This window comes from Hypanus sabinus, chromosome 4, assembly GCF_030144855.1.
Source record: "Hypanus sabinus isolate sHypSab1 chromosome 4, sHypSab1.hap1, whole genome shotgun sequence".
Lineage (NCBI taxonomy): Eukaryota > Metazoa > Chordata > Chondrichthyes > Myliobatiformes > Dasyatidae > Hypanus > Hypanus sabinus.
In genome coordinates this window covers 171115167-171128421 of record NC_082709.1, presented here as the reverse complement: position 1 = coordinate 171128421, position 13255 = coordinate 171115167, and the positions used below count along the sequence as shown (strand labels likewise).

Below are 13255 nucleotides of genomic sequence, written 5' to 3'. Positions count from 1 at the left end.
TGCTACTATAATCTCACACACCAAACAGCAACTCCAAACACTCATGGACCGCTTCTCTAAGGCATGCAAGGATTTTGGGCTTACCATCAGCCTAAATAAAACAAATCTAACTTGCCCAGAACGTAGTGGAGACACCAGTCATTACCATCGACAATTACGATCTAGAAGTGGTCCATGAGTTCACATACTTGGGGTCGACCATTAGCGACATTCTCTCCCTCGATGCTGAAATCAATAGGCGTATTGGCAAAGCAACACTGATCCTTGCTCGACTCTCCTCGTGGGTCTGGGAGAATCCGAAACTCGCTACAAAGACCAAGACTGCTGTGACATTGCATGTGTTATCAGCACCCTCCGTATGGTAGCGAGACTTGGAACATCTACTCCAAACAGGAGAGGGCTCAATAGTTTTCAACTGCGCATGCTTCGCCACATCCTCGGCATCACCTGGAGAGACAGAAGTCCCAAACTCTGAGATCCTCTCCCGTGCTGGACCTCCCACAATGTTCACGCTTTTATTTTCACACTTTTAAGACAAGGCAGATTGCGCTGGCTAGGCCACGTCTGTCGTATGAAGGATGGTAGACTGCCAAAGGACATCCTCTACTGAGAACTAGCAACAGAGAAGAGGAATGTTGGTCCCAGCTTCACTTCAAGGACCTCTGCAAGCACGACATGAAAGCCTTAAAAATCAACACAGAGTGCTGGGAGGATACAGCAGATGACCGCAACAAATGGCGAAGTACTCTTCAGCAACACCTAGAGCAAGGCGAAAAAGTGATCCTGAGTCAGTTTCAGGGGCAGAGAACTAAACGAAGAGCACAGCGGACAACAATTCAATGATGCCCTACACATGCAGCAACTGTGGCAGAGCCTACCGCTCCAGGATCAGCCTCAATAGCCACAGTTGACGTTGCTCAACAAACCAGTGACTACCAGAGGCGCAGTACCCATGGTCAACCACGACCGACGGAGGCCACACACAATTGATTTATTTATTTGTCTTCTCTATTAGGTACTGCATTGAACTGCTGCAGCTGCTAAGTTAACAAATTTCACGTCACATGCCACCGATAATAAACCTGATTATGAAGTAGCCTCCAACCTGATGGCATGAATATCGATTTCTCGAACTTCCGGTAATGACCCCCCCCCCCCCAAAGCTTTCAACCTTCCCCTCTTTCACCTTATCTCCTTGCCTGCTTATAACACCCCCCCCCCCGTGTTCCTCCGCTTTGTCTTTCTTCTGTCCTTCTTGTCCTTCTGTCCTCTCCTATAGATACCTTCCTTCTCCAGCCCTTTATCCCTTTTACCAATCAACTTCACAGCTTTTTATTTCACCCCCCCCCCCCACCTTCTTATTCTGACTAACCTTTCTCCCCCCTCCGGTCCTGATTAAGGATCCCAGCCCGAAACGTCGACTGTGCCTGGCCTACTGAGTTACTCCAGCATTTTGTGTGTGAGCTGACCAATTAACTGACTCAGTACCTCCGGTCAGAGGAAACCAGAGTTCCTGGAGAAAACCCAAGCATTCCACATGGAGGCAGTACAGAGAGACAACTTACAGAACAGCTTCAGAATTGAACTCAGACCTCCGGAATGTCCCAAGTTGTAACAGTGTCACATTAATCTCCACACTACCATGGCACACTGTTATTACCACTCAAACTCTTGAACCAGAGCGACACCATTCCCTCTAATATTTTGCTTTTACAGTTGCATTGTTCTAAGCAAGGAAGTTTTACACAGCCTGAAAATTGTGTGATACTTTAAACTTTAATAATATGCATACTATGAATATTGACTAGATGCTGTTGGAATTCAATGTGCCAGCGGTTTATTAACAATGAGCTATCAACATCCATTCTGTGTTTACTGTTACAATTTGTAAGTGTTGCAACTTGAAATACTGACAATGTTTCAAAATATATTGAAGCTCTAAAATGTTTCAAAGATTGTGGTATACTATTTTAGAAAATATATGGATTATACTCTTTAACACATGACTACAAAGTATTCACAATTATATTAATATAAATTCAAAATAAGATTAACATTATATAAAAGAAAATTCCAGCTACTTCTGAGACAAAGGCCATGTCCACGGTAGTATTTCAGCTATGGAGTGGCTGCGTGCCTGCGCAACTTGGAGGGAGTAGTGCACGGGGGATAACTTCACTCACCTCATCACTGAACTGTTCGCACAACCTATGGACTTAATTTCAAAGACTCTTCATCTCAAGTTCTCTATATTTATTGCTTGCTTGCTTATTTATGTATGTATGTATGTATTTATTTCTCTCTCTCTCTTTCTTTGTAGGTGCACTTTGTTATCTTTTGCACATTCTCCATCTAGTTGGGTGTGGTCTTTGATTCTAATGTGTTTCTTTGTCTTTGCTGTGAATGCCCACAAGAAAATGAATCTCGGGGTTGAATATGGTGACATGTATGTACCTCGATAATAAATGTATCTTGAACTTCTTCAACTTTCATAATTTTCCAAACACCACAGGCGCAAAAATGTACAAGACTATTGAAATGTAGTTACGGCGCTGAACTGAGTTCCTCCGGCTATTATTTAGCATTGTAGAAATTGCATTAAAATAAAGAGCAATGTAAAACCTAGTAAACATATATCTTTCAGCCCAGTCGTAACAGTGGAGAAGCTTGTACAAATGATAATCAAGGACAGAATGAGTGATCATCTGGACAATTGTGGACTGAATAGTGAAAGCAAGTAAGTTTTCAAGGGCGCAGTTTTTACTGAACTTCACTGCACTTTTCAAAGAGGTAACAAAGATGTTTGGTACATGACATCATTTCTGCATCAATGTTTGTAACGTATATACTGGTAGGAAGGACAATAAAAGACAATTCACAAAAAAGAGATTTTGGGACATCTGTATACAAATATTTGAAAGCTTTATGTCAAGTTGCGAAAAAGGTTTTAAAAAAACCCACACCCCACAGCCCGCACTTCCCATTTCTACCTCCTACCCAAGATCCACAAACCTGCCTGTCCAGGTAGACCTATTGTCTCAGCTTGCTCCTGCCCCACTGAACTCATTTCTGCATACCTTGACACTGTCTTATCCCCCCCCTTGTTCAATCTCTTCCCACCTATGTTCGTGACACTTCTCATGCTTTAAATTTTTTCAATGATTTTAAGTTCCCTGGCCCCCTCCGTCTTATTTTCACCATGGACGTCCAGTCCCTAGATACCTCCATCCCCCACCGAGATGGTCTTGAAGCTCTTCGGTTTTTTTTGGATTCTAGACCTAACCAAATCCCCTCTACCACCACTCTCCTCCGTCTAGCGGAATTAGTTCTTACTCTCAATAATTTCTCCTTTGGCTCCTCCCACTTCCTCCAAACCAAGGGTGTAGCCATGGGCACCCGTAAGGGTCCCAGTTATGCCTGCCTTTTTGTTGGCTTTGTGGAACAGTCCATGTTCCAAGGCTATACCGGTATCCATCCCCCTCTTTTCCTTCGCTACATCGACAACTGCATTGGCACTGCCTCTTGCACACACGCTGAGATCAACTTCATTAACTTTGCCTCCAACTTTCACCCTGCCCTCAAATTTACCTGGTCCATTTCCGACACCTCCCTCCCCTTTCTTGATCTTTCTGTATCCATTTCTGGAGACGGCATATCTACTGATATCTACTAAAGGGCCTACAGACTCTCACAGCTACCTGGACTATTCCTCTTCCCACCCTGTCTCTTGCAAAAAGGCTATCTCCTTCTTACAATTCCTCCATCTCCGCCGCATCTGCTCTCAGGATGAGGCTTTTCATTCCAGGATGAAGGAGATGTCTTCCTTTTTTAAACAAAGGGGCTTCCCTTCGTCCACCATCAACTCTACTCTCAAACGCATCTCTCCCATTTCTCGCACATCTGCCCTCACCCCATCCACCCGCCACCCCACTTGGGATAGGGTTCCCCTTGTCCTTACCTACCATCCCACCAGCCTCCAGGTCCAACATATAATTCTCCGTAACTTCCGCCACCTCCAATGGGCTCCCACTACCAAACACATTTTTCCCTTCCCCCCCCTCCTTCGGCTTTTTGCAGGGTTCTCTCCCTACGTGACTCCCTTGTCCATTCATCTCCCCCCCCCCCCCCTCCATCCCTTCCCACCGATCTCCCTCCTGGCACTTATCCTTGTAAACAGAACAAGTGCTACACCTGCCCTTACACTTCCTCCCTCACCACCATTCAAGGCCCCAGACAGTCCTTCCAGGTGAGGTGACACTTCACCTGTGAGTCGGTGGTGTGGTATACTGCATCCAGTGCTGCCGGTGTGGCCTTTTATATATTGGTGAGACCCAACGCAGACTGGGAGACCATTTCGCTGAACACCTACACTCGGTCCGCCAGAAAAAGCAGGATCCCCCAGTGGCCACACATTTTAATTCCACGTCCCATTCCCATTCTGATATGTCTATCCATGGCCTCTTCTATTGTCAAAATGAATCCAAACTCAGGTTGGAGGAACAACACCTTATATACCGGCTGGATAGCCTCCAACCTAATGGCATGAACATTGACTTCTCTAACTTCCGTTAATGCCCCTCCTCCCCTTCTTACCCCATCCCTGACATAGTTAGTTGTTTGCCTGTTCTCCATCTCCCTTTGGTGCTCCTCCCCCCTCTTTTCTTTCTCCTGAGGCCTCCCGACCCATGATCCTTTCCCTTCTCCAGCTCTGTATCACTTTCGCCAATCACCTTTCCAGCTCTTAGCTTCATCCCACCCCCTCCGGTCTTCTCCTATCATTTCGCATTTCCCCCTCCCCCCACTACTTTCAAATCTCTTACTATCTTTCCTTTTGGTTAGTCCTGACGAAGGGTCTCAGCCCGAAACGTCGACAGTGCTTCTCCCTATAGATGCTGCCTAGCCTGCTGTGTTCTACCAGCATTTTGTGTGTGTTGTTAAAAAAAATAGCACATGATACCCTGGACCTTATAAAACAATGGCTTGTCAAAACTACAGTACTCTCACCAGTTCTCAGCATCACATTACAAGAAAGATATGGCCTTAGAAAGGGCATTATTCTAAACTCCTGGAGAAGGGAATTTAATCACATGGACTGATGGAGAAGGTCAGGTTGCTCTCCTTGAAACCAAGGAAAAGATAAGAAAATTATGAAGCTTGTAGATGGCAGATGAGATGTCTGCAGTGGTGAAAGTGGTTTGAATTAAAAGCAATTAGCATAATGTCAAAATATTTTAAATATTTTAAAATGCAATGAGTGGCTAGGATTTTGGAGTGGAAATGGAGACAGATTAACAAATGGTGTTCAGAAGGAAACTCAGTAGATAACCAAAAAGATGTATGTCAGGCAATGGAAGGTTGTCGGCTGCAGTGGTGGAAGCAGCTACAATAGGGTCTTTTAAGAGCCTTTTAGATAGGTATATGGAGCTTAGTAAAATAGAGGGCTATGCACAAGGGAAATTCTAGACAGTTTGTAAAGTAGTTTACATGTCGGGACAACATTATGGGCTGAAGGACCTGTAATGTGCTGTAGATTTCTATGTTCTAAGATGTTCTATGTTCTGAGCTCAATTAAGAATTAAAAATGAGTCAATATGGACCTGATGGGCCAAATGGCTCACTAGCCTGTGTCAATCTATGATTCTATGAAATCCAAATTCCAACAATTCTTTGGTGATCATTGACAAAATGATAACACTAGAGAAAGATCTCTTTTCTCAAGTCTATAACCATTTCATGGATATTGTTAATCCTCTTACTTTACAAAGACAACAGGTTGAAGTTAAATGCTACTGTGTATGACATAACCTTCTGCAATTTGTATCACACATCCAAAACAGTAAATTTCAAGCATTTGAAAAGCTATTCAGCTAAGAGTAAAGATATGTCACATGCATCTTCACTATAATGAGCTAAAACTAGTCTAAGTTTTAAGCCTTTTGATAGCAATTTAAGTCAACTGTAAGGCCATGATAAGAATTTTTCAACTGAAAATTTTGAGATTCAAAGAGCAGAAACATTTAAAACATAGAAAACCTACAGCACAATACAGACCCGTCGGCCCACAATGCTGTGTCGAACATGTACTTACTTTAGCAATTACCTAGAGTTACACAGAGCCCTCCATTTTTCTAAGCTCCATGTACCTATCCAGGAGCCTCTTAAAAGACCCTATTGTATCCACCTCCACCACAGTCGCCGGCAGCCCATTTCATGCACTCACCACTCTCTGCGTAAAAAACTTACCCCTGACATCACCTCTGTACCTACTTTCAAGCACCTTAAAACTCTGCCCTCTCCTGCTGGACATTTCAGCTCTGGGAAAAAGCCTCAGACTATCCACACGATCAACGCTTCTCATCATCATATATATCTCTATCAGGTCACCTCTCATCCTCCACCGCTCCAAGGATAAAAGGCAGGGTTCACTCAACCTACTCTCATAAGGCATGTTCCCCAATCCTGGCAGCATCCAACCACATCTCCTCTGCACCTTTCTAGTTTCCACATACTTCCTGTAGTGAGCTGACCAGAACTGAGCACAGTACTCCAAGTGAGGTTTGACCAGGGTCCTATATAGCTGTAACATTACCTCTTGGCTCTTGAACTCAATCCCTTGACTGATGAAGGCCAATGTACCGTATGCCTTCTTAACCACACAGTCAACCTGCACAGCAGCTTTGAGTGTCCTACAGACACAGACCCCAAGATCCCTCTGATTCTCCACAGTGCCATGGGTCTTACCATTAATACTATATTCTGCCATATTTGACCTACAAAAAAAGAAACACCTCACACTTATCTGGGTTGAACTCCATCCACCACTTCTCAGCCCAGTTTTGCATACTATCGATGACCCGCTGTAACCTCTGACAGCCCTCCACACTACCCACAACACCCCCAACCTTTGTGTCAACAGCAAATTTACTAGTCCATCCCTCCACTTCCTCATTCAGGTCATTTATATAAATCATGAAAAGGGGCTCAGAACAGAGCCCTGAGGGACACCACTGGTCACCAACCTCCATGCAGAATATGACCTGTCTATAACCACTCTTTGGTTTCTGTGGGCAAGCCAATTCTCGATCCACAAAGCAAGGTCCCCTTGGATCCCATACCACCTTACTTTCCCAATAAGCCTTGCATGGGGTACCTTATCAAATGTCTTGCTGAAATCCATATGCACTACATTTATTGCTCTACCTTCATCAATGTGTTCAGTCACATCCTCAAAAAATTCCATCAGGTTCATAAGGTGCCCTTCACAAAGCCATACTGACTATTCCCAATCATATTATGCCTCTCCAAATGTTCATAAATCCTGCCTCTCAGGTTCTTTTCCATCAACTTAGCAACTTAGTAAGACTTACTAGTGTATAATTTCCTGGGCTATCTCCACTCCCAGTCTTGAATAAGGGTACAACATCTGTAATCCTCCAATCCTCCAGAACCTCTCCTGTCCCCACTGATGATGCAAAGATCATTGCCAGAGGCTCATCAATCTCCCCCCTCGCCTCCCACAGTAGCCTGAAGTATATCTCATCCGGTCCCGCTGACTTATCCAACTTGATGCTTTCCAAAAGCTCCAGCACATTCTATTTCTTAATGTCTATATGCTCAAGCTTTTCAGTCCACTGTAAGTTATCCCTACAATCACCAAGGTCTTTTTCCGTAGAGAATACTGAAGCAAAGTTTCATTAAGTAGCTCCACTACCTCCTCCGGTTCTATATACAGTTTTCCACTGTCACACTTGATTGGTCCTATTCTCTCACATCTTATCCTCTTGCTCTTCACATACTTGTAGAATGGCTTAGTGTTTTTCCTTACTCCTGCTTGCCAAGGCCTTCTCATGGCCCCTTCTGGCTCTTCCAATTTTCATTCTTAAGCTCCTTCCTGCTAGCCTTCTCAAATTACCTACTTTTTTGAACCTTTTGTAAGCTTTTCTTTTCTTCAGGACTAGATTTTCAATAGCCTTTAATGTACACCCAGTTCCTGTACCCTACCATCCTTTCCCTGTCTCACTGGAACATACCTATGCAAAACACCAGACAAATATCCCCTGAACATTTGCCACATTTCTGCTGTGCATATCCCTGAGAACATCTGCTCCCAATTTATGCTTCCAAGTTCCTGCCTGACAGCTTGATATTTCCCCATACTCCAATTAAACGTTTTCCTAACTTGCCTGTTCCTATCATTCTCCAATGCTATGGCAAAGGAGATAGATTGTGATTACTATCTCCTAAATGCTCTCCCACTGAGAGATCTGGTGCCTGACCAGGTTCATTTCCCAATACCAGATCAAGTACAACCTCTCCTCTTGTAGGGTTATCTACATATTGTGTCAGGAAACCTTCCTGAACATGCCTAACAACCTCCACCCCATTTGAAACCCTGGTCTCAGGAGATGCCAATCAATATTAGGGAAATTAAAATCACCTACCATGACAACCCTGCTATTATTACCTTTCCAGAATCTGTCTCCCTATCTGCTCCTCAATGTCCCTGTTACTATTGAGTGGTCTGAAAAAACATTCAGTCCAGTTATTAACACTTTCCTGTTCCAAACTTCTACCCACAGAGTACCACATACAAGATGCACTGGAGCAGCTAACCAAGAATCTTTAAGCAGCATCTTCTGAATCTATGACCTCAAGCAGCAAGAAGGGCAAGTTGCCCTCTAAGCTAAACACTATCCTGATTATATTCCTTGCTATCACTGGGTTGAAATCCTGGAACCCCCCCCCCCCCAATAGCATTGCAAAAATACACGTACTTCATACTGCAGTAATTCAATGAACCTTCTCAATTCACTGCAACCTTCACAATGGGAATTAGTGATAGGCAATCAACTCATGCCTCAGCTTCCAAAGCCCACATCCCTTGAATGAATGAACAAAATAGAAACATTTGGGTTTTCACTGGAGCTGGTCTGGCAGATTTTATAGACTATTGGATGCTCATCCCATTGATAACTATTTCGCTTCCATTAGATATTACACTGCATTCTTCCAGTAAACCCATTAACTACAAAAGGGAATGAAAAAAGTATTATCTTAGAAATCTACAACTAAAAAAATAGAAAATGATTGAAAGACCTAGAAGTTCTTCTATCTAAAATGTTTCAGTTTCTGTTCACATGGATATGGCCTGACCTGCTGAGTATTTCCAGTATTTTTCATATTTATCTTAAATAGTAACACAGGAACTGGGGCCCAGAAATGTGACCCAGATAACCCAGTCAACAAATTTCTGTATAGCAAATGATCAGTTTTACCACTTTAAAAAACAGGATGATTACCTGGGGATAAAAGAGACAACCTATGGTATGTGGATATAACTTTCATCACTGAACTTACTTTAATCTATAATTAACCTAAAAACCAACTAGTTTGTTCATAAAATTAACACTAACCTGCCCAAAGGACCCTTTCCCAATTAAGGAGTCAATTTCATAGCGGTCCATCCACTTTTCCCCATTTTTTACTATGTAGTCATAGTTGTCATCATCGTAGCCATCATTATAAACTTTTCTTTCCTTTTTATGGCTGGAATCATCTCCTTGACCCTGTTGGTGCCGTCGTTTCTTTTTTGCATAGTATACCTGAAACATAAAGAAGAAATTCACTTCAAGTATTTGCACTGTTTACCAAAGCATCTGCTGAGTATCTAACAAGGACCAGAGATCTTAAAAAGCTGGTCACTTTGTTACCTTGTATTCCAAAGTAAATATAGTTTACTTACCAATCTGTTGCATTTACAACCTTGAAATGAAAATTTACACAAAGGTTAATTTATTTGTGCAAAAAGTAACAAAGGGCAGGAAAGGGCAGGAAACTAAATCTAATTGCTGCAATGACAGCCTGAATGCTTAGGTATAATAAGAGTATGATTAAGGAAAATTTCTTCTTTCTTATGGCTGGTGTATTTTCAATCTGAATTGCAGTAAAAATTCTGCACTTGGCAATGCTTTTGTTGTTATATATTTGGTTCTGTGCAAAACCAGCAGGTTCAAGTCTAAAGGTTACACATAGGGTTAGTAAACAAATTGATTTCTGTTAAATCATTTTCTGGAAGGTTTCTATTATGTTCTAGCCTGTGCCAATGCATGGCTAAATACAATCTGAAATACTGACCTTAGTTATAAAGGATAGATGCACATTCCTATACCATGGAGGTAAAAGAGTACTAAAGCCAGAATGATAAAATTACCTTAATTTCTCAAATATATGTAAGATTGCCAGTAAAGGAGACAAGCGCTATTTTTGCAAGTACACCCCATTGTTTTAAAATGAACAAAATGATGCAAAAAAGATTGTGTAGTTAGTTACAAGTTGTATTAGTGTAGCAAAATCAAATTTATGCCTCATACCATATTTTCCAATTTATGTTAAAAATCTGAGTAACAGATCTTTAGATCTCAAATCAGCAATTTCTTGGAGATAAGAACATTCTACATGCAGCCATACCATTTGCAATCATCCAGCAGCAAAAGGAACAAATCCAAGGTATAACTCATCCCATTTCTCCCATTTGGAGGAATGTTGTGACTGATTGAAAAACTACCTTTTCACGGTGAGCACATGTAATGCACAGATGAATCCAAACTGCTGGATAAATTACAGCACAGAAACCAGCTGTTCAGCCCATCAGATCTATGCTGGCTTCCTGCAGAGCAACTGCTTCAATCCCACTAATTAGTTTAAATGAAACACCTATTTCAATAATCAGTCCTATTATCCTAGTATATTCCTGTTGGTTTCAGTGAGGCCAATTCCCTTTTTCATAGCCCTGTTTGATATATTTCTGCTATCTTTACAGGGAAGGTTCAAGATTAGCATAATTTAGATTAGAAACTATTCACTTTACATACTCTATGTTTGGCCCAATACTTGTATACCTGCTAGAACTAACAGCTCTGTCCAAGCACACCAGGATCTTATATAATAATCCCTATTCCCTGCAATCAAACTATTTTCTACCCTTCATTGCTCAAATGAAAAGAACTCCAGCTTCTCCAGTCTAAACTTGGAGCTGAAATACATGTCCCTGGAGTCATTCCAGTGTATCCCTTCAAGAGTCACTCCACAATGCTCCTATACAGTCTTTCATTGGTACTGAACATAATTATACAAATAATCCAATTCAAAGTCTGAATTGCCTGGATGTACTCCATGCTACAAGGCATCTTATATCCTTTTATAAACCATTTGCTCTTTCTGCACATCCACAAAGTTTCAGATTTTTTTATCATCTCAGTTGTTACATATCCTTAGGAATGCTGCTATTTAGCCTATAATCTTCCATCATTCTTCATACTCATTACATTTAATAAATGTCATTACATTTAGTAACTCTAAAATTTTACTGCATACAGTTTTATCCAAATATACAGCTTTGTCCAGACAATTGCCCGGAACCCCAACCAATTAAAATCAAAATTGGCATAATTTTCACATTTTAACTTCACTCACTCCCAGTAAACACTAGACAAGGAGAATCAACTCAAATCCAGAATAAGGCTGTCAACTTTAGATCCTCAGCAATTGGACACAGGCAATACTTGAGACAAAGGCAAGATATTCATTAAAACAATCACAACAGAGTAAAAGTTTTTTTGAAAATTCCCTCTCAAGAACAAAATCTTCACTACTCACCCAATTCTCTCAAATGTTTCCAATCAACTACAATACTCACCACAAAAATATTCTTAATCCCACCATCATTACAACTCCCCATGTACAATTTCAAGGGCCTTGAACACAATGTAACCTGCACCAATATCTCACTTTCCAAAAATTTTGTTTGATCCCTCTAATCGGGTTTCCATCCAGCCATAGCATGAAAAGAACTCTTACAGCAAATCTCTTAATTTCTGATTGCACAAACATCTAACCTTATCTCTCTTCAGCCTTCAGCATACTTACTTGATGACTCCTCCAGCAATTGCTCATTGTTAGATTTGGTGTCACCCAAGAACCTACTCATCTCCTGATTTCTCAGCTATACACTGGTGCTTGGCAACATTTCTCGTAAATATTGATAAGATTGCTGTGAACCCAATTACAAACTAGATTTCCTACCAAAAGAGTCCTTCCCTCTCACATACCTGAAAATGAAATCAAATACAATTTTCATAATTAACTGCAAAATGAGCTTCAAACTACAGACACCATTATATCCAAATTTCCATATCCTATTTCAGCTCATCTGCCAGTTACTTTAACCTATCCCTGGCAAACCACTCTCAACCCATCCTCAGTAAACTCAAATTCATGCAAAATCAAGCCGCCTACAGCCTAAATTTCCTTACATGCATCACCCCTGTGCTTGCTTCCAGATGAATTACTCCACTGTGCCAGAGCCCATCAAAAACACAAGCATCTGTAGCCCTATAATTCTTTGGGAAACCTGCATTCCTCAGATTGCCACTGAAATAACTTGCTCAGCTTTCTACTACCTTCAGAACATTCCCAGCAATAGCTTAGCATGCCTTTCTTACTCATTTGCCTCCTTTAAAATGAGCCTTAAGGTATACTATATAACTAGTTATCTTGTTACTATTTTGCTTGCTTTCTAGTATAGCACTGTAGAACATTTTCTATTAAGCGCACTACCAAAATACATGGATGATCTTGTGATTTTTGATCTTGATTATCAATTACAGAAGTGAGCTAGAACTGAATCTTTTATGTTTTTAAATCAGTGCACATGCTTTACTTATACATTGATGAATCAAAGGGGCCAAGGGGAAATGCCAAGATGCTGTCTTCTTAATAAAATGCATTTTAATAGTTGCAGGATAAGAAACCAATTCAGTCTATACAATTCATTTATTCATTTAATTTGCTTAGTGCACTTCTAATACCACAAACTCCTGCAATATCAGCATTATGCTGGAGTTCACCAACGCCAACATGATCGAAAATGTTTTAGTCATTGCAACCAAAATTATACTACTTCAGACCTATTTTATATAACTTTTGATCATAACATTATTATCTTATTTAAGAAATCTGTTTCAACTATTGTTTTCTTTCACAGAGCTTATCACAATTCATTTGAACTACATCTCCTCACACCAAAAAATGATCAAAGCTAAAGTCATAAAACCGCATGTGGCTCAGAGCATTAAAAATCAAGTAAAAGGATAAATAAGCCCATAATGGCTTTTGGGGACATTACATTGATTTATGACCAACTGGTAGCATTTGCATATATAAAAAAATTTAAATAATTTGGTCATGCACAAATTAT

The 13255-nt window shown here is 41.0% G+C and overlaps 1 protein-coding gene across 3 annotated transcripts in view; it reads right to left on the bottom strand.

The window, feature by feature from the left end:
* dyrk1aa (dual-specificity tyrosine-(Y)-phosphorylation regulated kinase 1A, a) overlaps positions 1–13255 on the bottom strand; it is a 166338-nt gene that overhangs the window by 31228 nt on the left and 121855 nt on the right. For all 3 annotated transcript variants that reach the window (XM_059968785.1, XM_059968783.1, XM_059968784.1), the window contains exon 5: positions 9414–9602. In XM_059968785.1, the coding sequence (XP_059824768.1) occupies positions 9414–9602 (189 nt within the window). The remainder of the gene's footprint in view (positions 1–9413; positions 9603–13255) is intronic.